At 44.6% G+C, this 27,358-nt stretch overlaps 1 pseudogene and 3 gene segments (V, D, J or C); all 4 read left to right on the forward strand.

The window, feature by feature from the left end:
- The first annotated feature begins 6,481 nt into the window (after positions 1-6,481).
- Positions 6,482-7,082, forward strand: LOC129060737 (T cell receptor beta variable 5-4-like). The segment is given in 2 exon segments: positions 6,482-6,608; positions 6,733-7,082. Coding segments are annotated over 2 exon segments (399 nt in total).
- A 5,924-nt stretch (positions 7,083-13,006) lies between these two features.
- On the forward strand, positions 13,007-13,737 carry LOC129060739 (T cell receptor beta variable 6-6-like). The segment is given in 2 exon segments: positions 13,007-13,097; positions 13,187-13,737. Coding segments are annotated over 2 exon segments (642 nt in total).
- A 3,751-nt stretch (positions 13,738-17,488) lies between these two features.
- LOC129060502 (T cell receptor beta variable 7-6-like) lies at positions 17,489-18,530 on the forward strand (annotated as a pseudogene).
- A 7,424-nt stretch (positions 18,531-25,954) lies between these two features.
- Positions 25,955-26,535, forward strand: LOC129060740 (T cell receptor beta variable 5-5-like). The segment is given in 2 exon segments: positions 25,955-26,067; positions 26,192-26,535. Coding segments are annotated over 2 exon segments (420 nt in total).
- The last annotated feature ends 823 nt before the right edge of the window (positions 26,536-27,358 follow it).

Below are 27,358 nucleotides of genomic sequence, written 5' to 3' on the forward strand. Positions count from 1 at the left end.
AAATGCACTGGTCAGACCTGATGTGATTATGGATCATGGGTTTCTGAGAGTCCTCGGTGTCAGACCACTTCTCCAAGTCTGAGACTCAGTGTCCCAGATGCAGCCATGATAGAGGTGCCCTGAGTCTTTCATAGCTAGGAGGGGCATCACAGCCCTTCCAAATTCACTGATCAGAAATTGTGGTGGTACAGACACCAAATTTCTTTCCCCAGAAAATGATGATCTATGGGAGGGAGCTGCTCTGGATCCACGTTATATGGTGCCATCATGAAATCCCTCCTTGCTCAGGTGCCCTGTGTCTCCTGGGACTGAGTAAGGCCAGGAGACACAGATGGAAATTCCCTGTCTTCCTAGACCTTCTGTCTAACTGCTGCCACCTTCCTCCACGTGACTCCTGAGACACCTGGTCCTAACAGTGGACAAGCTCTGACACTGAGGCTGAACAGAACACAGTCCACTGTTGTAAATGGTGCTGCAAGGACATGTAACAAAAGCGATCAGGGCTTCCAATTTATACTGAGAATGAACATGCAAGAGGAGCAAAGGGCAGACATTACTAATGAACAAATAGGAAGGAATAGGGTTTCTGCTCTAATGGAATCATTCTGTTGTCTTAAGGTAAGCAGGAGAAACATTTCATTGCAATTACTTCAAGTAAAAGGCTAGCAGCTCCCCAACCAACCAGCATAACTCTTTGCTCTGTGATCTCGGCAGCTTCAGAGACCTCAGAAATACTTTCTCTGCACAAACATCCCTTTGTCCATTCCAAGACCCAGGATCACACATTCTTATCCTATCATGAAACTAAGGAGGTGTGCTATAGTTGCTTGGGCCTCATTTTTAGTGTGTTGAGTAGGAAGCATTGAAGAACTTTGAAAGCTTTGCTCTTGAGTCTAGGGATGTGTTAGAGCCAGCTTGTATGACTCAGAAGAACCAAGTAGGCATACTCTTCCCAGCTCCCTGTTCAGTGAAGCCATGCCCTGAGCTTGAAATCTGTCATGGTGGCTACGCTGGTACAACAGAAATTAGCAAATGCTACCAGACATGTCCCCACCTTCACAGACACCCAGTTTAGCAGCACATCACTGGAGTATTTTCTGATGTCCCTGTTATGTCATTTCTTGTGGGCCCAAAAGAGCTCAGAATTAATTTCCCCTCTACTCTTGTTCTTAGAAGCCATCATCTAATGGGGACTTGATTATCCCTATTTCTATTCAACTCCCAAATTCTCTTGCTCTGTAGGTTTCTGTTTCCTACAAGCATGCCAGTCTGGAACATGACAACTATTTTGAATGTAACTAAAGGTATCACTGAACCTGTTCATTATTTACAAATTGTCTTTCCTCATATGGAATATTCAGATGCTGGAGTCATTGGGAACAGAGATGGCCAAGTAGCTAGTCTAGGTTGTGAACCATTTACAGCCCTGCTATTCTTCTGTGGCACCGACAGACCCTGAAACAAGGACTATTTTGCTTTGGCAACTAAGCAGTTCCGCACCAATCAGGAATGACTCTGGTTTTACTTTAGGCTGAGAAGTCAGAAGGGTCACACCCTAAGTATTCTCTCCAAGACTGAGTATGGCCACTCTCCATCTCAGTCCCTGGAAGTTGTCCAGAGTTTCCTGAGAATCCCAGCTCTGGGGGCAGAATCACCAAGGCTTATCCTCACCAGCTCCCCACAGGCTCCAGCAGGGCTTTCCTGCCAGGTGCAGGGCACAGGAATGGCTCTGCCTGTCTCTTAGGTAGAGGGAGGCCATACAATGATGTTTGTTTAAGATGGACTGGGATTCTGTGTCTCCATTAAAGTATTTGACAATATTTTCTTTGTTTTTTTGTTTTATTTTGCCATCTCACCAATGAGGAGAGCAATCCCTTGATAGTTATATTGTTTTTGGCACTAGGGAAGGTTTTTGTGGTTAAGTCACATTAAGAAATTGTGCCTTTTTTCCTGTTCAGATATAACCCAAGGCAGTAAAATAAACAGCAATATTTTTGAAAGCAGTCACTTATGCATCCTATGATAAAGGTGTTAAGTTTCATTGCCGACATCTAACTTTCAGTCTAGTGGAAATGAAAAGGCACAGTTAGGGGGCATGTGAGCATGCCCTGAGAGAGGTCGATGCCAATTGAGAAGTCTGCGCCAATCCCCAGTACTGTGGGATTGAAGGGTATGGAGAGATGACCTCTCTTTCAGACCATGGTCAACAAGGAGGGAGTGGTAGTTCATCCATGGGAACCTGAGGAGGAGCAAATCCCAGGGTAATCTAACTCAGGGCGCAGGAGCAAATCCTTGGAGAGGAAAATGGTCCAGTTCAGCTGTCACAGGAGACTGAAGAGAGCAAAGTCATATACTGCAGAGTCCCCTGGCTGATTTGCTTCCTTATGATAGTATTTTGCACCAGTGTGTCCTCATGTCCCGTTGCCCCTCTGCCTCTTCCAGAATCATGTCTTCCCACTTTGGTGCTCAGATCAGTGGATGTCCATTGTACAAGTTGATCATTTCCTGTAACAGCTCCTTTGCTAGTCTTAGTTATATCCATCCTTATTTTGTGCATTAGGTACTGCTCCCTCCCTCCACCATTGCTTATTGCCTTGTAAGAGGTCTCATTTTATATAATTCAATTTTACTTTTTATTAATAGACATTTGACTTCATCTTTTGCTGATCTGTAGTTTTGGGGTAACATTGTCATTTTTGAGGACATTTTTGTTTATCTTATTAATTTGGATTAAATAATCTCTTTATATTTCAACATCTGTGTTTTCTTCCTGTTTAAAACCAAGTATTATTTCCTTTCATTCCTCTCATTCTGTTCCTCTTTGTTTAGATGGTAGTTTTAAGGGAGAAAAAGTTAAACTGTAAGTGGAGCTATGTGATAAGAGTTATTCAGAATGAGGGTGGGATATTAAGATTGGTAACTGAAAGCAATAGTCAGAGTTAGAACTAACGTTGGGATGAGACTTTAGGGAAGCAGCTCATAAAATCTGTGGGATGGCACTTCTGGGATATTCTGGCAGCTCACTCTGCAGACACTTCCCAGCATTCCTTGGGCCATTGCAGAATAAACAATGATGAAACTTCACTTATTGGCCACAAGATGGCAGTGTGGTCCACTGAGATCTAAAGGGCTCTGGGGAGTCTGGGAAAGCAGCCTAGGAGGGAAAGGGTTAAGAAAAATTAGGGCTTGGATCCAATGTTATGCAGATGTTGCAGCAGTTTTCAGTTATTGCTAGGCTACCTACAGCTATGCAAGAGCAGGAAGTCCCTCTAATCTTTAATGACATCTACAGTAGAAGAATGTTGGCTGGGCTGCCTTGGTGTCAGGGGCAGGTGCAGACAGAGGAGCAACTGCCTCAGAGGAACAGGGGAAAGCGAGGGGCGGGCTGTGCCCTGAGTCCAGTGCGTCTCTGCTGTACCTCATCTTCCCTGCATGTCTCGCCAGGCAACAGCTTTAACCTGCTTGAGTGATCAGGGATTCTACAAGTTTATAAGTCGTACTGATAACATCACCTTGGCTGAGATTCCATTGGATAGCAAGCACGTGTTCTCTGGAGGGCAAAAAATGTTGATAACAATTTCTAAAACACCTCAGTAAACAGACTACAGAAGAAAAATATTAGGAGATGCACCAAACTGAGCCGTTAGACCTGAAGATAATCGACTAGTAGAATTATCGAAAAGAGACAATAAATAAGTCTCCACTAAGTATTTGTGGGCATAGAGCAGTGTCTGTGTCCTCTCAGGGTGGATTTAGGAAGGAATTCAGCTATTATCTTGACTTTGGCTTGGATGAAAATCCACGATCTCCTCAACTGATTTTCTTGTAAAATGTTACAGAATAATATTGAGCAAACATCTTATTTTTCTCCAGCCTCTATCCCTCTTTAGCACTTACAGGTAAAGCGGATACCTACAGGCAAATTTCTTTAGTTGGGATCCATTAACTGCAGGACTGTGAGGTCCATAGCTGGGCTTCACAGGGAGTGCAAACCCCACATGCAGGGAACCCCGTGTGTCTGTGCTGTGCCCAACTCCCCTCTGTGAGGCTGTCAAAGGGGGAATGCCGGGTCTCCCAGGACCCCACTCACAAAGAGGGGAGCAAGCTGCTTGCTGGGCAAAAAAATCAGTTCACCAATTGGCCGATCTGTTGAAAGCCAGAAAGAAAAGAAACGCTCAATTGTGAGACTGATGAATGCCCAGTTTCCCAAGTTATAAAATGTATAGCAGCTCATGGTTCTCAGAATGATTTCAATAGCATATGAAGATATTTTTAGAAAGTTTTTGTTTTTCTAAAGCTTTCCTTGATATTGATCCTCAGTTGTTTTTCATCACTTGAGCTTATTTTGTTGCCAAATTTCAATGTCGCGTATTTCAGTCACTGAGCACTTCTCATATTCTCCATATCTTACACAGACATGTGTGTTCCTGTCTTTTCTTATTTTTGTGTGATTCATTTTTAAATTGGGCTTTACAGAATACAAGCATACATTTGTAAATGACTCCCATATTTTATGCAGTTTAGCTATTTAATTTTTAGTAATACTTTTAAGGTATAATTAATACAGAGTAAAACACAAATATTAGTACAAAAACATCATGGTACATTTTGACAATTGCATATGCCAGTGCAACAGTAACTGAAATGATTATAAAAAAAATTTCCATCACTCAAGAAAGTGTCCTCATGCTACTTTCTAATCAATTTCTATCCCAGAGATAAAAACTTTCCTATTTTCATCACCATTGACTAGCTTTGTCTATTCTTCAGCTTCATATAAAGGGAATCATATTTTTATTAGTTATTTTTCTCCAAATTAGTATTTCTGAAGTATATTCATATTGTTGTATCAGTAGGTCATTCTTTCTTATGACTAATATTCCATTGCATAAATATACCACAAATTATTTGTGCATTCTCTTGTCGATTGATATCCATGTTATTCCTTATTTCTGTCTTCAACTATTATGAATAAAGTTGTTGTGAACATTCTTGTGGAATTCTTTCTTTTGGACATATGCATTCTTTTTTCTTTTTTTAAAACCTACACTTGAGAGTGGAAATACTGACTCATAGTGTAGATGTGTGTGCTATGCTTGCGTGTCCCCACAAACGATCATGTTGAAATTTGTCAATGTAATGGTATTGGGAGGTGGGACAGCTATGATTAGGTCATGAGGGATCTGCCCTCAGAAAGATATTAATGCCCTTATTCAGGGAGTGACTTAGTTTTCTTGGGAATGGTCTTCCAATAAAAAGGATGAATTCAGCTGTTTTCTCTGTCTTAGGTGCTTGCTTCTCTTTCCTTCTGCCTTGGATAAAAGCAGGAGGACCTCATCAGCTATGGCCCACTGATCTTGGACTTCCCAGTCTCCACATCTATAAGCCAAATAAACCTCTTGTCTTTATAAATTGCCTAGTCCATGGTATTTCTCTATAACAGTAGGAAAGAAATTGAAAGAAAATATGGCACCACGAGGCTGTTGCTATAATACCTGAAAATGTAGAAGAAGCTTTGATTAGTGGGAAGTGGCTAATGGATAGAGGCTGAAAGAATTGGGAGGAGCAGACTAGCAAAAGCCTGGACTCCTGAAAACAGAGCATTAAGGGCAATTCTGGTGAAGGTTCAGGGGGAAATGAGGGACAAGGTATCGGAAATTGAAGCAGATACCATCCTTGTTATAAATAGCAAAAACCTTGGCAAAATTGTGTCCTGTTCTAGGACTTTATGGAATATAAAATTATGAGCCATTCACTAGGATATCTACTGAAAGAAATATCTAAGCGGCAAAGCATTCAGGCTACTGTGTGACTACTTTCAGGCACCAGAAAATTTCACCCGGCAAGAAGGGAGCTATGGGAATAGATTTTGCAAACCAGCACAGATGGTGACCCTACCTCCCTCTGCTGTCCTGTCTCCCATAAGCCAAACCCTGTGCTGTGAGCTCTTAAAATCCTAGAATTATTTCTGGGGAATCTATACTCTTAATAATTTACAGAGAACCCAGGTCTGCTTTGGATCTGATCAGACGGACTAAATCTTGGGGACTCTGCACCACTGGCCACTGAGGAAAGGGGCTGTGAATGTTGCCTGGGACAGGAAAATATAATACGAAACATTGGTGTGAACCTAGCATCAGAAAGATGATGTGAGGACAGCAAGGAAGAGCTGGAATGTGAGGGTTTAATCACAGGCTCCTCACCCTCCGCTGATGGGTAGGTGTGTTAGCTCCAGCATGGAGCATCACAGCACTAGGTGGGGGAAGGGTGAGAGGGCGATGGGGCAGCCTGTGAGCTGGGGCAGTGTAGGCAGAGGAGCAACTGTATCATCACAGAAACTTCTGCCTTCACCCATCCCCCCAGCTCTGTAGGACAGGTACAGACTCCAGGATCATCCACTGAGCACTGGACATAAGGAAAGCTGCATGGGGAGGACTCAGGACAGTGACATCACAGGATACCCCTCCCATCAGGAAAATCAAGGCCCAGAACTCACTCAACTCTTCCCCAGGAGGACCAAGCCCTGAATCAGGTGCAGTGCTGCCTGCCCCACTGTGCCATGGGTCCCGGGCTCCTCTGCTGGGCGCTGCTTTGTCTCCTGGGAGCAGGTGAGTCCTGGGAACAGGACAGCAGCCCCATTCTCAGCTTTCCAACCCCTGTGTCCTCCACTTCACCTTGGGGAGGACCTCCAGGCCGTCTGCTGTGCTCATCCTCCATCTGCTTTTCCCACAGGCTCAGTGGAGACTGGAGTCACCCAAAGTCCCACATACCTCATCAAAACGAGAGGACAGCAAGTGACTCTGAGATGCTCTCCTGTCTCTGGGCATGCCAGTGTGTCCTGGTACCAACAGGCCCTGGGTCAGGGGCCCCAGTTTATCTTTCAGTATTATAGGGAGGAAGAGAATGGCAGAGGAAACTTCCCTCGTAGATTCTCAGGTCACCAGTTTCTTAACTATAGCTCTGAGCTGAATGTGAACGCCTTGGAGCTGGAGGATTCGGCCCTGTATCTCTGTGCCAGCAGCTTGGCACAGCCCGGCAGAGTCTCTGACATTCTATACATAAACTTCTTGCCTCAGCTTTGACTTGAGAGCTGCAGGCCCCACCCAGGTTTCACTCCTGCAAGGGAAGCTTTTAGTTGTATGGAAGGCATGTGTTGTGTCCTACTGAGTGCAGAGTCTGCCAAACAACAGAGCCCAGGTTTCCTATGCCCTGAGTGTGCCCGCTTCTGTGCAGCATCTTCTTGCAGCTTGTCACTTCCTGGGTAACTTCAGTAGAAGAGTGACTGCGGAACCCCAGATGTGTGCTAGATTCTTTGTATTTGTTATATAGCTTAAAGTCTTTCAACAACCTTGCACATCAATCATTCTTATTCTTCCTTTACGGATGGAAGGCTCAGGGACATTCAGTCATTTCCCCTGGTGTCTCCTGGCTTGTAAGGGCCAGAAGTAGGAAACAAACTAGCCCATCCATTTTCCACCTATGCCCATGCTCCATCATCACCTTCTGTGTCCTGGTCAGTAAGTCAGAGCCCTCACACTGCCCTCTAGTGACCAGCAGGGCCGCAGTAGAAGCTCAGATGTCTTCATGGGTCATTACTAAGGCCTCTTCATTAGCAACTTCGAGGAATGTTAAATTTCACACTTTTAAAAAATCATTTATATGCATTCCCTTTGTCTTTCCCGAGTCTGCAGCCTACATTTTCATTTTTATGGTGTTTTTTGATGCACAAGAGTTTAATTTAATGCCACAAAAACTAAAAACAATTTTGTTTGTGTGTAGACAAAAACTGCTTTCTCATAAAAATGTCTAAAGATATTTTTCTCAATTTATTCTACTAAAATTTAAGTTTGGATTTTCAACAATAAGAATAAATGTATCTGAAATATATCTCATGTGAGAAATAAGATAGAGACCTAGGAATGGGAGGGAAGCACATATGTTCAGCGAAGAAGCGATCATCTGTCAAAAAGAGCCCTAAAGTGGACACCTCGTGCTGACGTTGGAGAGGTAGGTGGAAGGCAAATGATCATGAACCTTGTCTGTCTGTTGTCTTGTAGAAGAAAGACAGACAGGAGCAGAGACAACATGGGCAAATGTTTATGACTGGACTTCAGGTTGAAGGTTGCAGCAGGCAGAGGGAGGAATAGCAGGCAGAGGGCAGAATCACTAGCTGGCAGGGGCAGTGGCATCACCAGTGACTGTACTGACATCCAGGAATTATGTCCCCAACGCACAAGCTGAAAAGCCTCCCACAATTCGCTGACTTTTCCCTGACCCTGCCTTGGCCACCAGACTCCTCAGTGGTGCGGCCTTTTACCGCCTGGGGGCAGGTGAGTCCCGTAAAGCCTTTTCCTTGGCTCAGCACATCCTAGCCTAAGCCTTTACCACAGGTCTACATTATTGAGGTCCCTCTTTGGGCACTCAACTTTCTCCTATCATAGACTTCATAGAAGCTGGGATAACCAGATCCCAAGATACCAGAGAACAAAGGCAGGACGTGAAGTGACATGGAGATGCCTGAGATTGCCATCCATGACTACATGTGTAGGTGTTAATAGGAGCCGAAGCTGGTGTACAGCTGATCTGTCCCAGCCCACACTATAGAGAAATTGCTGAGGGTCTGTAACTTTCTTTCAAAGCTAAATATGTGGCCTTGGTGTCAGACAGCCTCTCCCAGACCTCTGTGCCCTCTTGCACCAGCAGTCACCCCACAGCCACCTTCCTCTGCACACAATGCTCAGTGGAAGATATAGATGGCCTTGTCTTCACGAGACCGTGATCCAGGCAGTGGAAGACGTTGTCCCATAGGAGTCTCCCCAACACTGCCCAGGCTGGGGCCCTCAGATTTCTGAGCAGCCCTGTGCATAGGAAACTCTGCCCCGTGCTGAGTTTCTCTCCCAGGCCAGTCTCAGCTGGATGACGGAACCCACATTACCATGATGTGAGTGGATGCAGCCTCTCTTCCAGGCCCCTCCTGCAGCTCTGGCCTCAGAAGTCCTTTTATTCAGTTGCTCTCAGAAAGGAAAGTTCATTTGAAGTTGTATATTTGCAGACAGCATTGACAACACAGGTCTATGTTCTTTTCCCTGTCAGCATTCACAACTCCATCTTCCCCACACCATGCTCATGTGAGTCCTCAGCCTCCTCCACGTGATGTCTGCTCCCAGCTGCCCTCTCCCTTCCTCTGCACCCTCACCTCCACGTCAACCACAGACGCCTCAGTTCAGGCCATTCCTCACGTGTCATGCTCCTCTCACCAAAAGCCTTTCCACTCCACGCTGTATCCTCTGGGTCAACACAAGTCTCTTCTTTTTTGTTCTTTCTCCAATCTCAGTTTAACTACCATCATCTTTAGGGAGACACTCCTTCAATAGTTTTTCTAGGCTGTACCTCCTTAATATAAATCCTCACAGCTTATAATGTGCATTACTATTCATAGATTTAACACCATTGTCATTTTCCATGACTTTGGGTAACTAATGGACTCTTCTCTTGCGCTCTGGACTGTAAAACGCATCATCTTAGAAATTGTGGATGTTTTGTTCCTGATTTTATTGTCAGTACCAACAGCAGTTCCAGGTGTCAGTGGCCAATCTTGAAAGAATAAAGGATGGATAGTGAAAGACCCTCTGGGTTCCCACTTAGAGTGTTTCAGAAGTCTGGATGCATTGAATGGGAACCTCTATCCTTTCATATCCTAGGATCTAATGAGTCCTGGAAACAGATGAGAAATCCCTGGCATGGATGAGTAACTGGATCCAAGCCTTTCTGCAGGACTGAACTTCCTACCTGCCCATCGCCTTCCTGGCTTGTCTCCTCCTTCAATCTCCTTCCCTCACGGGTGTCCTGGATTTGGAAGTCTCACAGACACATGGCACCTAATCATTGGCAGAGTGGTTTGAAATATAGCATTAAACACTGACATTAAAAGGTGATGGAGGCTGGGTGCAGTGGCTCATGCTTGTAATACCAGCACTGTGGGAGGTCAAGGCGGGCAGATGATGAGGTCAGGAGATCAAGACCAGCTTGGCTAACATGTGAAACCCCATCTCTACTAAAATTACAAAATCAAAATTAACCAGGCGTGGTGGCAGGCGCCTATAGTCCCAGCTACTCAGTAGACTGAGGCCGGAGAATGGCGTGAACCGGGGAGGTGGAGCTCGCAGTGAGCTGAGATCCCACCAGTGTACTCCAGCCTGGGCGAGAGAGCAAGACTCTTTCTAGAAAAAAAAACAAAGGTCATGGAGAAAAAAACAAATGGCTTCTCCATTCTTTGGGTGGCTTTGAGGCCATGGTGCCTGCTACACTGAACTATATCATTAGTGTCCATTTCCATGAATTGGCGGGCAATGCCAGAGACACAGAGTTCATGGTCACCAGCTTCCTCCAGCCCACACCTGATTTTGGTTCAGGGCACTAAGCAGAGACCTTTGCTTATTCCCCTCCTTTGCCAGGTAGGAAAGGCTGATTGTGAGGCAGAGGCTCCACATATAGAGCAGCGTTATGTGTTAGTCCCTGAAGAATTATGAGAGCCATTCTGGGTGGAAATAATCAAATATACAATCACCAAGGATGGCCCACAGATAGACCGAAGCCCCGATTTTGCCGAAATGATTTGCATCTATGCTTTAAAGACAAATGCAGTTTTATCTCTTTAGGCAATAAAGACCAAAAATAGACTAGCTATTTTAAATAATTGAACCTTAAGCAGACCAAAGTTAGAACATCTTCCCTAGGGACAGCATTTTCTTCCACCCACTCGCTAAAGCTGTATTTGAGAAAGCTGTGTGATGTTGATAAGTGCTGGAATATCATTACAATCGACATCGTAATAATACTGCTACTTGGGTCAGAAACAAGAGCATTTCTAAAGCTTGAACAATGTAAAACTGGCAACGAGCTCTCACTGAGTTTGGAAATGCAGGCACTAGAGGGTGCTCATTTCTCTTCCTTTTCCAATCAGGGGGTTATTCAAAGCCTATTCTAGAACAAGGGGTGAGATCCTCTGCTTCCCCATGGTGACCAGGCTTTCAGAGGCAGAGGCCTTATTAGTTCATAATCAGCACAAACTGACCTCACCATCAAATGTATCGATTTCGATGCTCACCCTTCTCAGCAGTCAGAGACTGTTTGTGTTCACCAGGAGCTCGTGTGCTTTTACGGAGCACACTTTCTCCTCAGTTTATTTAAAAAAAATGGGCCATTATAGGGGGTTCCATAAACAGAAGCTTTCTGTACTTTGCCCATGTAGACACTACAAATTCTGATGCCTGATGAAAAGTGTAAACTTAAAGCTTGCATGTGGTTAAGAACTTTTAATAAACAAATTAAATAATATATAAAGAAAATGTGAATAATGCTCTGGAATCCAATCCCATCTTCCACTCATAACCAATATTAACGCTCTGGTGTGCTTCTTTTCACCCCTCTTTTCTGTGTTCATGTATACCTTTCTACCCAAGTTCACCTACAGAAAACGGGTTCACCTGTACACTTTACCTGCCACATGCCTACTCTTTTCTGTTAATATACCCTGGTCTTTATTGTTCCAGATTGGTTGATATAGATCTAACTTGCTCTTATTAGCTGCTTCATATTGCATAATGAGGGTAGACAGGTATATTCGTGCTCTATTTTCTGATTCCTAAATTCTGCCAGATCTTTTCTAAAGTGACTGAATGGGATCTTTGTGCTTCCGAGTTCCTCTCACCCCAGCACTCAGTTGATGATTCCAGCTTTTCCATCACTCATAGTCCTGGCAGGTGTGAGAGCTCCATTGGTTTCTCCTGCATGAGGAGATGGGGGGGGAGAGGGGTGGTGATAAAAGGATAGACATTTATCAAACCTAACAGAGACTACACAGTATCTCAGTTCATCCTGATAAAGCATTGAGAAGAATGTTAGTCTTGTTTTATAGATGAGTCTAGATGAGGTTAGAATCCAGGAAAGTTAATGAATGGCCTTGCCCATGGTCTCAGAGCTAATAAATGGTGGAGCCAGATGAAGGACAGTCAGCCTGCTTCCATGTGGAATTGATAGAGGGGTCACTGGAGTTTGACAGAGGGGAAGTCTAGAACCATCTGGGGCTGTCTTCAGATTGGACACCAGGGTTAAGAGAGTCTGTGTACCCTACCGCACTGCAGGTACAAGCATCATTGTGTTGGCAGTGGGGAGATACTAGAGTGTGTAAGTGGTTAGTGGCCTACAACCAGAAGACCTGAGTTTTGAGAAAATTATTCCCATCACAAGATGTAGCAGAGACACTGATATGGATATACTAGGCCAGGGAGCTCTGTGAGGAGCTGTGGCCTAATCATGCATCAGGCCGCGTTTGTGTCCACAGATCATGGGCAGTGCTGGGCAGCCACCATCATCCACACAGAGAGGGCAGTCAGCAGCGTGAGGTGGTTCTGCCTGCTGTGGTCTCACCCCAGGCACAGAAAGCAAGAGCCCTGGGAGAAGATGAAGGTGCTCAGCTAGGCTTGTCAGGAGTCCCATCTATCAGTGAATTGGCAAGAAACAGAGCAAAATGATTCCTCCAATGTTGATGAGCCTACCCCTGGGATTTGGAAAGGTAATAACAGAGAAAACCAATATAGACAAAGGATTTTAAACAGGATTATCGTCAATTAAGCAAATTAGAAAAGGATACTTGAAGGAGTATTTGGGACACAGTAGTCAAAAACACCAGGAAGACATGAGGCATTTCCCTAAGACTCTAGACTACAGCACTATGTAGATAACTAACACCAGACTATTAATTATATCATTGAAAAAATAAAATTTACAGTTTTACAGTTTACAAAAGGTTATGAAAATCTTGTAGACTTGTTTCAATTTAGAAAATGTGCTCTTCTCATTCTCAGCTGTTCTCTGGCACATTTATTTTGGATTGAACCATCTGGGGAAGAGGCGTGGCCTCTCCTGACAGGAAGGCTCTGGGGCCCAGGCAGGGAGAATGAGGTCTCAGAATGACGCCCTTGAGAGTCCTGTTCCCCTTTCATCAATGCACAGACCCAGAAGACCCCTCCCTCCTGGAGCACCTGCCATGAGCATCAGCCACCTGTGTTGTGCAGCCTTTTCTCTCCTGTGGGCAGGTGGGTCCTGGGCAGGGCCCCTTGCATAGATTTCAAGGCCCAGCCCCTTTCCATTGGGGCTGCAGCATCAGCTGTTTCCTTCTCTGCAGGTCCAGTGAATGCTGGTGTCACTCAGACCCCAAAATTCCGCATCCTGAAGACAGGACAGAGCATGACACTGCAGTGTGCCCAGGATATGAACCATAACTACATGTACTGGTATCGACGAGACCCAGGCATGGGGCTGAAGCTGATTTATTACTTAGTTGCTGCTGGTACTACTGATAAAGGAGAAGTCCCCGATGGCTACAGTGTCTCCAGATCAACCACAGAGGATTTCCCGCTCAGGCTGGAGTCGGCTGCTCCCTCCCAGACATCTGTGTACTTCTGTGCCAGCAGTTACTCCACAGCGCTGCAAGGCTGTCTCCTCTCTGCACATAAAGGCAGGGAGGCTCTGCCCTCCTCCCCCACCCAAGACTCAGGGATGACCTGGGCAGAGTTTTCTGCAATGGAGACCTTGGAACCCCGAGTGGCCCTAAGTGGCCTGGACAGTATGAGCCTCGGTCTGTGCCAGGTGCTCCTGCAGGCATCTCAGCCAGGCCTGGACTGGTCCCAGGTCCTCAGATGTCTCCTTTGTTGCTCTCTCTCGTCTATCCTCTAAGCTCTCCTTTTGGGGTGGGGCCAGGGATTCCCCAGTTCCTACTTTTCTACTCATCATCCTGACTCCGAGGCCCCCAGGATGAAACAGAATTTGTGATTCAGATCCATCTAGGCTCTTGTCTCTCCCTGGTGAGCATGTTGCTTCCTCTATCTAGAGTTTTCCCCACCCCTCACCCTCACGTGGTCTGTTCTGTGGCCTATCTTTCCCATCTGGGCAGTCACCTTCCATCCCCCACCTCCCCACCCCTCTCTACTGCAGCCATGGGGGTAGCACCTCTTCTGAGACGCCTTCCTTCCCATCACAGAGACTTCAAAGGCAATTTCCTCTGCCCTGGGATGGAGGCTTCCTTTCTCCAGTGGCCAGCTCCTACCTGTGCTTCAGATCTCAGCATGATCAGCCCTCCTGCAGGAAGCAATCCCTCACCGCCCAGCTGAGATCAATTTTCCTCTCATAAACTCTCATAGAATCATATGTCTGTTAGTAACCCTAAGGACAGTTAGACTTTCTCAGATACTTGTCTGGTTATTTTTGTGTTCCACCCAATTTTTTTTTTTTTTTTTTTTTTTGAGACAGAGTCTCACTCTGTCACCAGGCTAGAGTGCAGTGGCATGATCTCTGCTTACTGCAACCTCTGACTGATTCAAGCGATTTTCCTGCCTCAGCCTCCTGAGTAGCTGGGATTACAGGCACGTGCCACCATGCTCAGCTAATTCTTTTTTGTATTTTTAGTACAGATGGGGTTTCACCATGTTGGCCACAATGGTCTCAATCTCCTGATCTCATGAACCGCCTGCCTCGGTCTCCCAAAGTGCTGGGATTACAGGCGTGAGTCACCGCACCCGGCCTCTCCACTCAATTTTTAAGCCCATGAGAGCTAAGGCTGTGCCTGCTGCATTAACAACATCGGTGCCTGGCGTGTGGGGAGACGCATTTCACAGAGAATGGATGAGTGAATGAGAGGCTGAATGAGCGATTAGTTGGGTGGATGAACCAATAGTAGGAACACACTACATCTACTGTATCCTGGCAGAGATCTAGCATTAAGTACAAGAAGCCCATCCCCTTGATTGCTGGGCTCAGGTCGGTCTTGGAAATTGATGGGGAATCACTATCATGGCATCCACACCTGGCTCAAGGCTTCCTCTTGTGGCTGCAGCACCTGATCTCCTCCAGGTTGCTGTGCTCTCCTTCAGGGTCTTTCCCCACAATAACTCGAGACAGATCAGAGATCCACTTCTAGAATTCCATCCTTAAAGGTTGTTCCTTGAAACCACTTCTGGTAAGAAAATCTCCATTAGGTTTGCATCAATAGAACAGGGCCACTACAAGTTTGCGAGTGTAACAGATTTATGATCAGAATTAGACTTCATGCATGTGTGGGAGGAGCTGAGGAAGACAAGGTCTGGAGGAGAGAAGTCAGAAGGTGAGGGAGCCAGTCAGTAGTCAGGGCTCCTGAAGCTCTGGCAGGACAGGCTAGAGGGGCAGGAACATGAAAGGTTCAGAGCATGCCAGGCCATGCAGTGGGAGCACAGGCAAAGGCTAACGAAACCTGCTTCTGGGGAAGCTGTTCCCTGTCTATGGGAGACACCCCTGCAGGTGCACCGCCAAACACTGTGGGCAGCCTGGCCGCTGTTTGCCAGCATTTGGGAAGATGAACTGGACACAGGGTGCAGAAGGAACAGGTCTTCCTAGGTCTGTTTGTTGCCTCTGTATTTGCTGGCCACTGACTCTCACTGTCTGACTACAATGACCTGCAAATTGTTATAGTGACTGTTTTATATCTGTCTTCTAAATTTTACCAAAAGTATTCTTGACCATCTCTAACCCAGAATAATAAGAGAAATGGCATTCTGGGAAGGCAGACTCATACCTTTGCAAAGTTGACTTAACACAATCCAGCACAGGATAGATTCTCCCAGATTAAGGCATCAGATCACACAACTGCCTCAACCTGCCACGGTCCGTCGACTCCTCTCTGGGGGACACCTGTGCTGCCCAGGTGAATGTGAACACAATTTGTGTGTGGATGTTTCAGACGCTGGTGACTAACTTTTCTTTAATACTGTGTCTGAAGTCTCCCTCCACCCAGAGGGTCTATATATGTATGAGTATATATCTATCTATAAATATATATGTGTAATTTCCCCTTGGAAGAAAATGTCATGATGACTACATGGCTTAATGGCATTTATTTATGAAAGAGTTTTCTTAAAAATAATTAGAAAATTTGAATTCTATTCTGAATTTTTCCTTGGGAGTGTCCTGAGAGCATTTTTGACCCTACCAACCTTTGTCGTGTGTGTATTTGGCAGCCTAGAGTGCAGCAGACAGTTATTGGCCCCATACATTTGGAAGTTAGACTGGAGATGGCTGTAAAAATGACTGACTCTTAGTGTTATTCACTCTCAGTCTGGGCCTCACTGGAATGTCACAGACTACCATCGAACAAATGGATTCTCAGTATGAAGAATATTAGGAGATAGCTATGAGGAAACATGAGCACAAGCAACAAATGTTTGAAGTGCAAACCTGAAGACTCAAAATTTTGGCATTATTAGATATGAAAGTTTAGAGAGCTACATTTAAACGAACATGAGGGGGAACTGAAACAAGGAAAAAGAGAATGTCCGAAACCATCAACTTTCATAACAATTGTCAAAAAATATATCTAGGAATCCCTCATACAATCACTGAAAACAAAATGGAAAGTCAAACAGTTGATTAGCTCCTGCTACAGAGGTTTTTAGTGATGTCAAAGATGGATCTGCAGGAGTGATCTAGAATGCAGCTCAGAAAATAAAAAGTGAAATATGAAAGAAGTTAAAGAACAAGGAAGAAAAAAATGGATATTTCCCATATATTAGAATATGCATATTTTTCATAATTTCCCATTTTTTGTTGCATATGATTGAATTTTCAGACAGATAAAATAGGTAGAATGTTATGAGGTGATGTTTATGAGATGTTAGCTGAGAAGTTTTTAGAGGTGTTTAAGGACCTAAATTCAGAGTTTCCAGAATCAAAATGAATCTCAAATAAGACAGTCAAGTCATAAGCAAATTGTAGAACATGATGGACAAAGAGAAGATTTTGAAAGCCATCAGAAAGAAAAGAGAAATACCTCCCTTAGGAATAGATGGAGAACAACAGTAAGTCAAGATAGTGGTTAAAAATAACCATTAGCTCAATTATCATTCTCCTTCATTTAAGGTGAGATTGATTTAAAAAACAAAAAACTTTTAGAAGGGGAATATGAAAAATCACTGCTCTGAGTTTGCTACCAAGGTCTCTTTTCTGAATTACAGTTAAGAAAGGTGGGAAATGATCCCAGAAGAAAGGCATGAGGGCAGTTCATGAGGGAACCCATGTGATGGGGCTGCCCAGTTGGGCACGTGTGACTGAGGGAATGGAGGAGGCTGGGGCATGAATGTGGATTGCAGAGGGGACCCTGAATTGCAGGAAAGACAATGAGCTAATGCCTTGGTGCCTTGTTTTGGGGATGCTGTTGGCACATCCTACAGGACATGCCCAGCAGACACAGGTGTGGCTGTAGGATAAGAAGATGAATTCAGAGATGCAGTGTGATGCCTCTGGCTCCAGACAGCATGGGAGCCCAAAGCAATGAGCCAGGCATTGATGTTGTTAAAAAGGAGCTTATAAATATTTAAAGTGTGTTTTAATATAAATACTGTGACCCTGACATCCTGGGGATTGAGAGAGGAAGTGATGTCACTGTGGGAACTGTCTTGTGGAGAGAAGGACGTCCCTCATCCTCTGCTCCTGCTCACAGTGACACTGATCTGGTAAAGCCCCCATCCTGGCCTGACCCTGCCATGGGCACCAGGCTCCTATGCTGGGTGGTCCTGGGTTTCCTAGGGACAGGTGAGTCCTCAGAACGCAAAGTAGTTTTATTTTTTCTCTGTGTGTAGGTGTGTGTGTGTTTGTGTGTGTGTGTGTGCGCAATGACTACAAATGTTTTCCTTATTCTGTTGCCAAATTCCATTTCCACAGATCACACAGGTGCTGGAGTCTCCCAGTCCCCAGGGTACGAAGTCACAAAGAGGGGACAGGATGTAGCTCTCAGGTGTGATCCAGTTTCGGGTCATGTAACCCTTTATTGGTACTGACAGACCCTGGGGCAGGGCCAAGAGTTTCTGACTTACTTCCAGTATGAAGCTTAACAAGATAAATCAGGGCTGCCCAGTGATCGATTCTCCGAAGAGAGGTCTGAGGATCTTTCTCCACTCTGAAGATCCAGCGCACAGAGCAGAGGGACTCGGCTGTGTATCTCTGTGCCAGAAGCTTAGCCACAGTGTGGTACGGTCGCCTCCTTCCTGTTCACAAACCTCATCCTTCTCTCTCCTTGCAGCTCCCAGAGACCCTTAATAGAGGCCTCTCTTTGCTCATCACTTTTCATGGGAAAGAAGTAGATTAGGACATCGGCTGTCCTTTGGGTGGAAAGAGACCACAGATTCATTCCTGAAACACAGTGACTGCAAATGTAGGTGGTGAAAACAATCACGGCCCACTGCACTCTAGGAATCCTCGGAGCCAGCTCACTGCTTCAAGCAAGGAGAGGGTGTCTTAGCCTTGGCCTTCATGGCAGACGTGCATCTTCTAGAGGTCTTGGAGGCTGCTGTGTTGCCCACATACGTGAGGTTGTCTTGGGAAGGACACATCCCTCTTCTCCTGCATATGTTGGTGCATCTGGAAGGTCTGAGGCTATATCCCCAGGAACATCTTTCTTCTGAAGCCTCTTCTATTCCTGTCACCTTGGAAATTTCTGCAACAAAATATCAAACTTCTCTTCCTGTTTGAAGTAAAGGTCTTTGCAACTTTTGTGGTCCTTACTTGATAAATACAATCATGGTAACAATAAGACTTCATTTCTTCTGCCTACTTTAAGCCACTTGTATCCTTTATTTTATTTCCATTTGCCATTGCTACTGTCCTGATACAAGCATGCATTCACCACGGATGCCTGTTCACATCGATTCCCTCAGGAAATCTGATTTTTAGACTCTTGAGTGTTTTCATTGTTGTCCAACTCATTTGATTTGAAATAATTTTCCTGAGGCCTTTAACTCAAGCAGTGTTTTATTTATAATATTGAATCTATTCCTTTTTATTTTATTTTTCATAATATATAGTATTGTATAGTACTTGTTGTAAATAGAAATACAATGATTATATTGCAATAGAATCTTCCACCTTTCTGTGGGTGCTGCTGCAGTATGTATCTGTGAAAGCGAATGCACTGGTCAGAGCTGATGTGATTATGGATCATGGCTTTCTGGGAGTCCTTGGCGACAGACCACTTCTCCAAGTCTGGGACTCAGTGTCCCAGATGCAACCATGATAGAGGTGCCCTGAATCTTTCATAGGTAGGAAGGGCATCATAGTCCTTCCAAATTCACAGAGCAGAAATTGTGGTGGTACAGACACCAAATTTCTTTCTCCAGAGAATGATGGTCACTGGTGGGGAGTTGCTCTGGACCCATTTTTTCTTGTGTCGTCATCAAATCGCTCCTTGCTCAGGTGCCCTGTGTCTCCTGGGACTGAGTAAGTCCAGGGCACAGATGGGAATTCCCTGTCTTCCTAGACCTTTTGTCTAACTGCTGCCACTTTCCTCCATGTGACTCCTGAGATACCTGGTCCTAACAGTGGACAAGCTGTGACACTGAGGCTGAAGAGAAAACAGTCCACAGTTGTCAACGGCGCTGCAAGAACATGTAGCAAAAACGAGCAGGGCTTCCAATTTATACTGAGAATGAACATGCAAAAGGAGCAAAGGGTAGATGGTACTAATGAACAAATAGGAAGGAATGCGGTTTCTGTTCTAATGAAATCATTCTGTTGTCTTAAGTTAAGCAGGAGAAAACTTTCACTACAATTACACCCAGTCAAAGGCTAGCGGCTCCCCAACCAACCAGCATAACTCTTTGCTGTGTGATCTCGGCAGCTTCAGAGGACTCAGAAATCCTTTCTCTGCACAAACCTCCCTTTGTCCATTCCAAGACCCAGGATCACACACTCTGATCTTATCATGAAAACAATGAGGTGTGCTATAGTTGCTGTGGCTTCATTTTTAGTGTGTTGAGTAGGAAGCATTGAAGAACTTTGAAAGCTTTGCTCTTGAGTCTAGTGATATGCTGCAGCCGGCTTGTATGACTCAGAAGAATCAAATAGGCATAATTTTCCCAGCTCCCTGCTCAGTGAAGCCATGCTAGGAGGCTGAAATCTGCCATATTGGGTATATTGGTACAACAGAACTAGGAAATGCTACCAGCCATGCCCCCACCTTCACAGACACACAGTTTAGCAGCACATCACTGGATTATTTTCTGATGTCCCTGTTGTGCCGTTATGCCATGTCTTTGGGGGACAAAAGGGCTCAGAATTTATGTCTCCTCTACTCTTGTTCTTAGAAGCCATCATCTAAGAGGGCCTCCATTGCTCCCATTTCTATTCAGCTCCCAAATTCTCTTGCTCTGTAGCTCTGTGTCTCCTGCAAGCATGACAGTCTAGAACATGACAACTATTTTGAACGTAACTAAAGGCATCACTGAACCAGTTCATTATTTACAAATTATCTTTCCTCGCATGGAGTATTCATATGCTGGAGTCATTGGGAACAGAGATGGCCAAGCAGCAACTCTAGGCTGTGAACCACGTACAGCCCCACTATTCTTCTGTGTCAATGACAGACCCTGTAAAAAGGACAATTTTGCTTTGGAAACTAAGCAGCTCCACAACAGTCAGGAATGACTCTGCTTTTACTTTAGGCTGAGAGGTCAGAAGGATCACACCCTCAGTATTCTCCTCTCCAAGACAGAGTGTGGCCACTCTCCATCTCAGTCCCTGGAAGTCATCCAGAGCTCCCTGAGAATCCCAGCTCTGGGGGCAGAATCACCAAGGCTCACCCTCGCCAGCTCCCCACAGGCTCCAGCAGGGCTTTCCTGCCAGGTGCAGGGCACAGGAATGGCTCTGCCTGTCTCTTAGGTAGAGGGAGGCCAAACAGTGATGTTTGCATAAGAGGGACTGGGATTCTGGGTCTCCTTTAACGTATTTGACAAAATTTTCTTTGTTTTTGTTTTATTTTGCCATCTCATCAATGAGGAGAGCAATCCCTTCGTAGTTATATTGTTTTTGGCACTTGGGAAGGTTTTTGTGGTTAAATCACATTAAGAAATTGTGCCTTTTTTTCCTGTTCAGCTGTAACCCAAGGCAGTGAAAGAAATAGCAATAATTTTGAAAGCAGTTACTTGTGTATCTATGATAAAGGTGTTAAGTTTCATTGCCTACATCTAACTTTCAGTCTAGTGGAAATGAAAAGGCACAGTTAGGAGGCATGGGAGCATGACATGAGAGAAGTTGATGCCAACTGAGAAGTCTGTGCCATTCCCCAATACTGTGGGATTGAAGGGGAGGGAGAGATGACCTCTCCCTCAGATGGTGATCAACAAGGAAGGAGTGGGATTTCATCCATGGGAATCTGACGAGGACCAAATCCCAGGGGCATCTATCTCAGGGTGCAGGAACAAATCCTTGGAGAGGAAAATGGTCCAGTTCAGCTGTCACAGGAGACAGGAGAAAGCAAAGTCATCTAATCCACAGTCTCCTGGATGATTTGCTTCCTTATGATACTATTTTGCACCAGCATGTCCTCATCTCTCGCTGCTCCTCTGCCTCATCCAGAATCATCTCTTACCTGTTTGGTGCTCAGATCAGTGGATGTGCATTGTACAAGGGGTGATCATTTCCTGTAGCAGCCCCTTTGCTAGTCTTAGTTATATCCCTCCTTATTTTCTGCATTAGGTACTGCTCCTTACACCATTCATTGCTTATTGCCTTGTAAGAGGTCTCGTTTTATATATTTCAATTTTACTTTTTATTAATAGATATTTGACTTCATCTTTTGCTGATCTATACTTTTGAGGTAACATTGTCATTTTTGGAGGACGATTTGTTTATCTTTAGTGATTCAGATTAAATAATCTCTTTATACTTCAATGTCTGTGTTTTCTTCCTATTTTAAGCCAAATATTATTTCCTTTCATTCCTCTCCTTCTGTTCCTCTTTCTTTAGATGGTAGTTTTAAGGGAGAAAAAGTTAAACTATAACTGGAGCTATGTCATAAGAGTTATTCAGAATGAGGGTGGGATATTAAGATTGGTAACTCAAAGCAATAATCAGGGTTAGAACTAATGTTGGACTTAGGGTTTAGGGAAGCTGCTCATAAAACCGGCGTGATGGCACTTCTGGAATATTCTGGCAGCCCCCTCTGCAGACACTTGCCAGCATTCCTTGGGCCATTACAGAAGAAACAATTATGAAACTTCACTTATTGGCCACAAGATGGCAGTGTGGTCCACTGAGCTCGAAAGGGCTCTTGGGAGTCTGGGAGAGCAGCCTAGGAGGGAAAGGGTTAAGAAAAATTAGGGCTTGAATCCTGTATTATGCAGATGTTGCAGCAGTTTTCAGTTATTGCTAGGCTACCTACAGCTATGCAAGAGGCGGGAAGTCCCTCTAATCTTCTATGACGTCTACAGTTGAGGAATTTTGGCGGGGGCAAATTTTGGTCAGGGGCAGGTGTAGAGGAGCAACTGCCTCAGAGGAAAAGGGAAAAGCGAGAGGTGGTCTGTGCCCTGAGCCCAGTGCGTCTCTGCTGCACCTCATCTTCCCTGCAGGTCTGGCCAGGCAACAGCTTTAACCTGCTTGAGTGATCTGGGATTCTCCAAGTTCATAAGTCTTACTGATAACATCACCTTGGCTGAGATTCCATTGGAAATCAAGCACGTGATTTCCAATGGAGGACAAAAAATATTGATAACAATTTCTGAAACACCTCAGTAACAAACTACTGAAGGAAAATATTAGTAGATGCACCAAACGGTGCCGTTAGAGATGAAGATAATAGACTAGTAGAATTATACAAAGGAGACTATAAATAAGTCTCTACTAAGTATTTGTGGGCATCAAGCAGTGTCTGAGTCCTCTCAGGGTAGATTAAGGAAGGAATTCAGCTATTATCATGACTTTGGCTTGGATGAAAATCCATGAAGTCCTCAATTGATTTTCTTGTACAGTATTACAGAATAATATTGAACAAACATTTTATTTTTCTCCAGCCTGTATCCCTCTTTAGCACTAACAGGTAAAGCGGACACTTAGAGGCAAGGTTTCTTTAGTTGGAATCCATTAACTGTAGGACTGGGAGGTCCATAGCTGGGCTTCACAGGGAGTGCAAACCCCACGTACAGGGAACTCCGTGTGTCTGTGCTGTGCCCAACTCCCATCTGTGAGGCTGACAAAGGAGGAGGGCCAGGTCTCCCAGGACCCCACTCACAAAGCGGGGAGCAGGCTGCTTGCTGGGCAAAATAATCAATTCAAAAATTGGCCAATCTATTCAAAGCCAAAATGAAAGGAAAATCTGAATTGTGAGACTGATGAATGCCCAATTTCCCAAGTTATGAAATTTGTAGCAGCTTATGGTTCTCAGAATGATTTCAACAGCATGTGAAGATATTGTAAAAAGCTTTTGTTTGTCTACAGCTTTCCTTGATTTTGATCCTAGTTGTTTTTTGGCCCACTCATCAGTTGAGCTTATTTTGATGCCAGATTTCAATGTTGCCACTTCAGTCACCAAGTACTTCTCACATTCTCCATAACTTACACAGATATGTGTTTTCCTGTCTTTTCTTATTTTTGTGTGATTCATTTTTAAATTGGGCTGTACAGAATACAAGCGTAAATTTGTAAGTGAATCCCATATTTTATGATTTAGCTGTTTACTTTTTAGTAATACTTTTTATTAAAGTATAATAGAGAGTAAAACAAAAATATTAATACAAGGATATTCTGGTGAATTTTGACAAATGCATACGCCAGTGCAACAGTAACCGAAATGATTATAAAAAAATTTCCGTCATGCAGGAAAGTGTCGTCATGCTCCTTTCCAATCAATTTCTATCCCAGAGATAAAAATTGTATTTATTCATTTATTTTGAGACAGAGTCTCACTCTGTCGCCCAGGCTGGAGTGCAGTGGTGTGATCTCAGCTCACTGCAAGCTCTGCCTCCCGGGTTCACGCCACTCTCTTGCCTCAGCCTTCGGAGTAGCTGGGACTATAGATGCCCACCACCACACCCAGCTAATTTTTTGTATTTTTAGTAGAGACGGGGTTTCACCATGTTAGTCAGGATGGTCTCGATCTCCTGACCTCAAAATCTGCCCACCTCAGCCTCCCAAATTTTTGGGATTACAGGCATGAGCCACCGGGCCTGGCCAAAACTTTTCTTATTTTTATCACCACTGACTAGCTTGGTCTATTCTTGAACTCCATATAAATGGAATCATATAACATTTTATTATTTTCCTCCAAAATTAGTATTTCTGAAGTTTATTCATATTGTTGTATCAGTAGGTCATTTTTTCTCATGACTAATATTCCATTGCATAAATATACCACAACTTGTTTATCCAAGCTCCCGTTGATGGATATCCATGTTACTCCTGCCTTCAACTATTATGAATGAAGTTGTTGTGAACATTCTTGTGGAATTCTTTCTTGTGGACATATACATTCTTTTTATTTCATTTTCTTTGAGGTATAGACTTAAGAGTGGAAATATTGACTCACAGTGTAGATGTGTGTGCTATGCTTGCGTGTCCCCACAAAAGCTCATGTTGAAATTTGTCAATGTAATGGTATTGGGAGGTGGGACAGCTATGACTAGGTCATGAGGGATCTGCCCTCAGAAGGAGATCAATGCCCTTACTGTGGGAGTGAATGAGTTGTCTTGGGAATGGTCTTCTGATAAAAAGTATGAATTCAGCCATTTTCTCTGTCTTGGGTGCTTGCTTCCCCTTCCTTCTGCCTTGGATAACTGCAGGGGGCCCTCAGCAGCTATGGCCCTTTGATCTTGGACTTCCCAGTCTCCAGATCTATAAGCCAAACAAATCCCTTGTCTTTATAAATTACCCAGTCTGTAGTATTTCTCTATAGCAGTAGGAAATAAATTGAAAGAAAACATGGTGCTGAGAGTGACGCCGTTGCTGTAACAAGTACCTGAAAATGTAGAAGCAGCTTTAGTTAATGGGAAATGGCTAATGGATAGAGGTTGGAAGAATTTGGAGAAGCAAACTAGCAAAAGCCTAGATTGCTGAAAACGGAGCATTAAGGGCATTTCTGGTGAAAGCCCAGGGGGAAATGAGGAACAAGGTATCAGAAATTGAAGTAAATGCCATGCTTCTTGTAAGTAGCAAAAACCTTGGCAACATTGTGTCCTGTTCTAGGACTTTATGGAATATAAAATTATGAGCCATTAGCTAGGATATCTGCTGAAAGAAATATCTAAGCCACAAAGCATTCAGGCTACTGTGTGACTACTTTTAGGCACCAGGCAATTTAACCCAGCAAGAAAGGAGCCAAGGGAATAGATTTTGCAAACCAGCACAGATGGTGACACTACCTCCCTCTGCTGTTCTGTCTCCCATAAGCCAAACTCACTCTGAAGTTAGAGAAAAGATGAGACAGTTAACATGATACACTGGGGTCAGCCTGTGAAGGCAGGGTGGATCTGGAGGGATTAACATAAACTGTCTAGAGCACTACATATAGGATGGCCTTGAGGGTGCTGAGTTTGAAGCTGGCTAGGTCTGTGGTGTGAGCTGATAAGGCCCTAGAATTACTTCTGAGGAATCGGCACTCTTAATAATTTACAGACAACACAGGTCTGCTTTGGATCTGATCATATGGACTAAATCTTGGGGCCTCTGCACTGCTAGCCACTCAGGAAATGGGTTGGGAATGTTGCCTGGGACAGGAAAATATAGTAAGAAACCTTGGTGTGAATCTAACATCAGAAAGATGATGTGAGGACAGCAAGGAAGAGCTGCAACTTGAGGTTTAATCACAGGCTCCTCACCCTCCCCTGATGGGCAGGTGTGTGAGCTCCAGGATGGAGTACCACAGCACTAGGTGGGAGAAGGGTGATAGGGTGATGCGGCTGCCTGTGAGCTGGGACAATGTAGGCAGAGGAGCAACTGTATCATCACAGAAGCTTCTGCCTTCACCCATCCCTCCAGCTCTGCAGGACAGGTTGAGTCCAGGGTCCGTAGTGTGCTAGACCTAAGGAAGGCTGCATGGGGAGGACACAGGACAGTGACATCACAGGATACCCCTCCCATCAGGAAAATCAAGGCTCAGAACTCACTGGGCTCTTCCCGAGGAGGACCAAGCCCTGAATCAGATGCAGTGCTGCCTGCCCCACTGTGCCATGGGCCCCGGGCTCCTCTGCTGGGTGCTGCTTTGTCTCCTGGGAGCAGGTGAGTCCTGGGCACAGGACAGTAGCCCCATTCTCAGCTTTTCCACCCCTGTGTCCTCCACTTTACCTTGGGGAAGACCTCCAGGCTGTCTCCTGAGCTCATCCTCCATCTGCTTTTCCCACAGGCCCAGTGGACGCTGGAGTCACCCAAAGTCCCACACACCTGATCAAAACGAGAGGACAGCAAGTGACTCTGAGATGCTCTCCTATCTCTGGGCACAAGAGTGTGTCCTGGTACCAACAGGCCCTGGGTCAGGGGCCCCAGTTTATCTTTGAGTATTATGAGAAAGAAGTGAGAGGAAGAGGAAACTTCCCTGATCGATTCTCAGCTCGCCAGTTCCCTAACTATAGCTCTGAGCTGAATGTGAACGCCTTGTTGCTGGGGGACTCGGCCCTGTATCTCTGTGCCAGCAGCTTGGCACAGCCCAGCAGAATCATTAACATTCTGTATATAAACTTCCTGCCTTAGCTTTGACTTGAGAACTGCAGGCCCCACCCAGGTTTCACTCCTTCAAGGGAAGCTTTTAGTTGTTTGGAAGGCATGTCTTGTGTCCTACTGAGAGCAGACCTTTCCCAACCAATAGAGCCAGGTTTCCTGTCCCCTGAGTGTGCCTGCTTCTGTGCTGCATCTTCTTGCAGTTTGTCACTTCCTGGATAACTTCAGTAGAAGAGTAACTGTTGAGCTGGGCCCAGATATGTGCTAGATTCTTTATATTTGTTACATAGCTTAAAGGCTTTCCACAATCTTGCACATCAAACATTTCTTATTCTTCCTTTATAGATGGAAGGCTCAGGTACATTGAGTCATTTTCCTCAGTGTCTCTTGGCTTGTAAGGATCAGAAGTAGGAAACAAACTAGCCCATCCATTTTCCACCTACCCCCCTGCTCCATCATCACCTTCTGCATCCTGGTCAGTAAGTCAGAGCCCTCACACTGCCCTCTAGTGACCAGCAGGGCCGCAGCAGAGGCTCAGATGTCTTCAGGGGTCATTACTATGGCCTCCTCATTAGCAACTTTGAGGAATGTTAAATTTCACACTTTTTAAAAATCATTTATTTACATTCCCTTTGTCTTTCCCCAGTCTGCAGCTTATGTTTTCACTTTTATGGTGTTTTTTTGGTGCACAAGAGTTTAATTTAATGCAACAAAAACTAAAAACAATTTTGTTTGTGTGTAGACAAAAACCACTTTCTTATATAAATGTCTAAGCGTAGTTTTATCAATTTATTCTAGTAAAATTTAAGCTTGGATATTCACCACTAAGAATAAATGTACCTGAAATATATCTCAT

The sequence above is a fragment of the Pongo abelii genome, chromosome 6, assembly GCF_028885655.2.
Source record: "Pongo abelii isolate AG06213 chromosome 6, NHGRI_mPonAbe1-v2.0_pri, whole genome shotgun sequence".
Lineage (NCBI taxonomy): Eukaryota > Metazoa > Chordata > Mammalia > Primates > Hominidae > Pongo > Pongo abelii.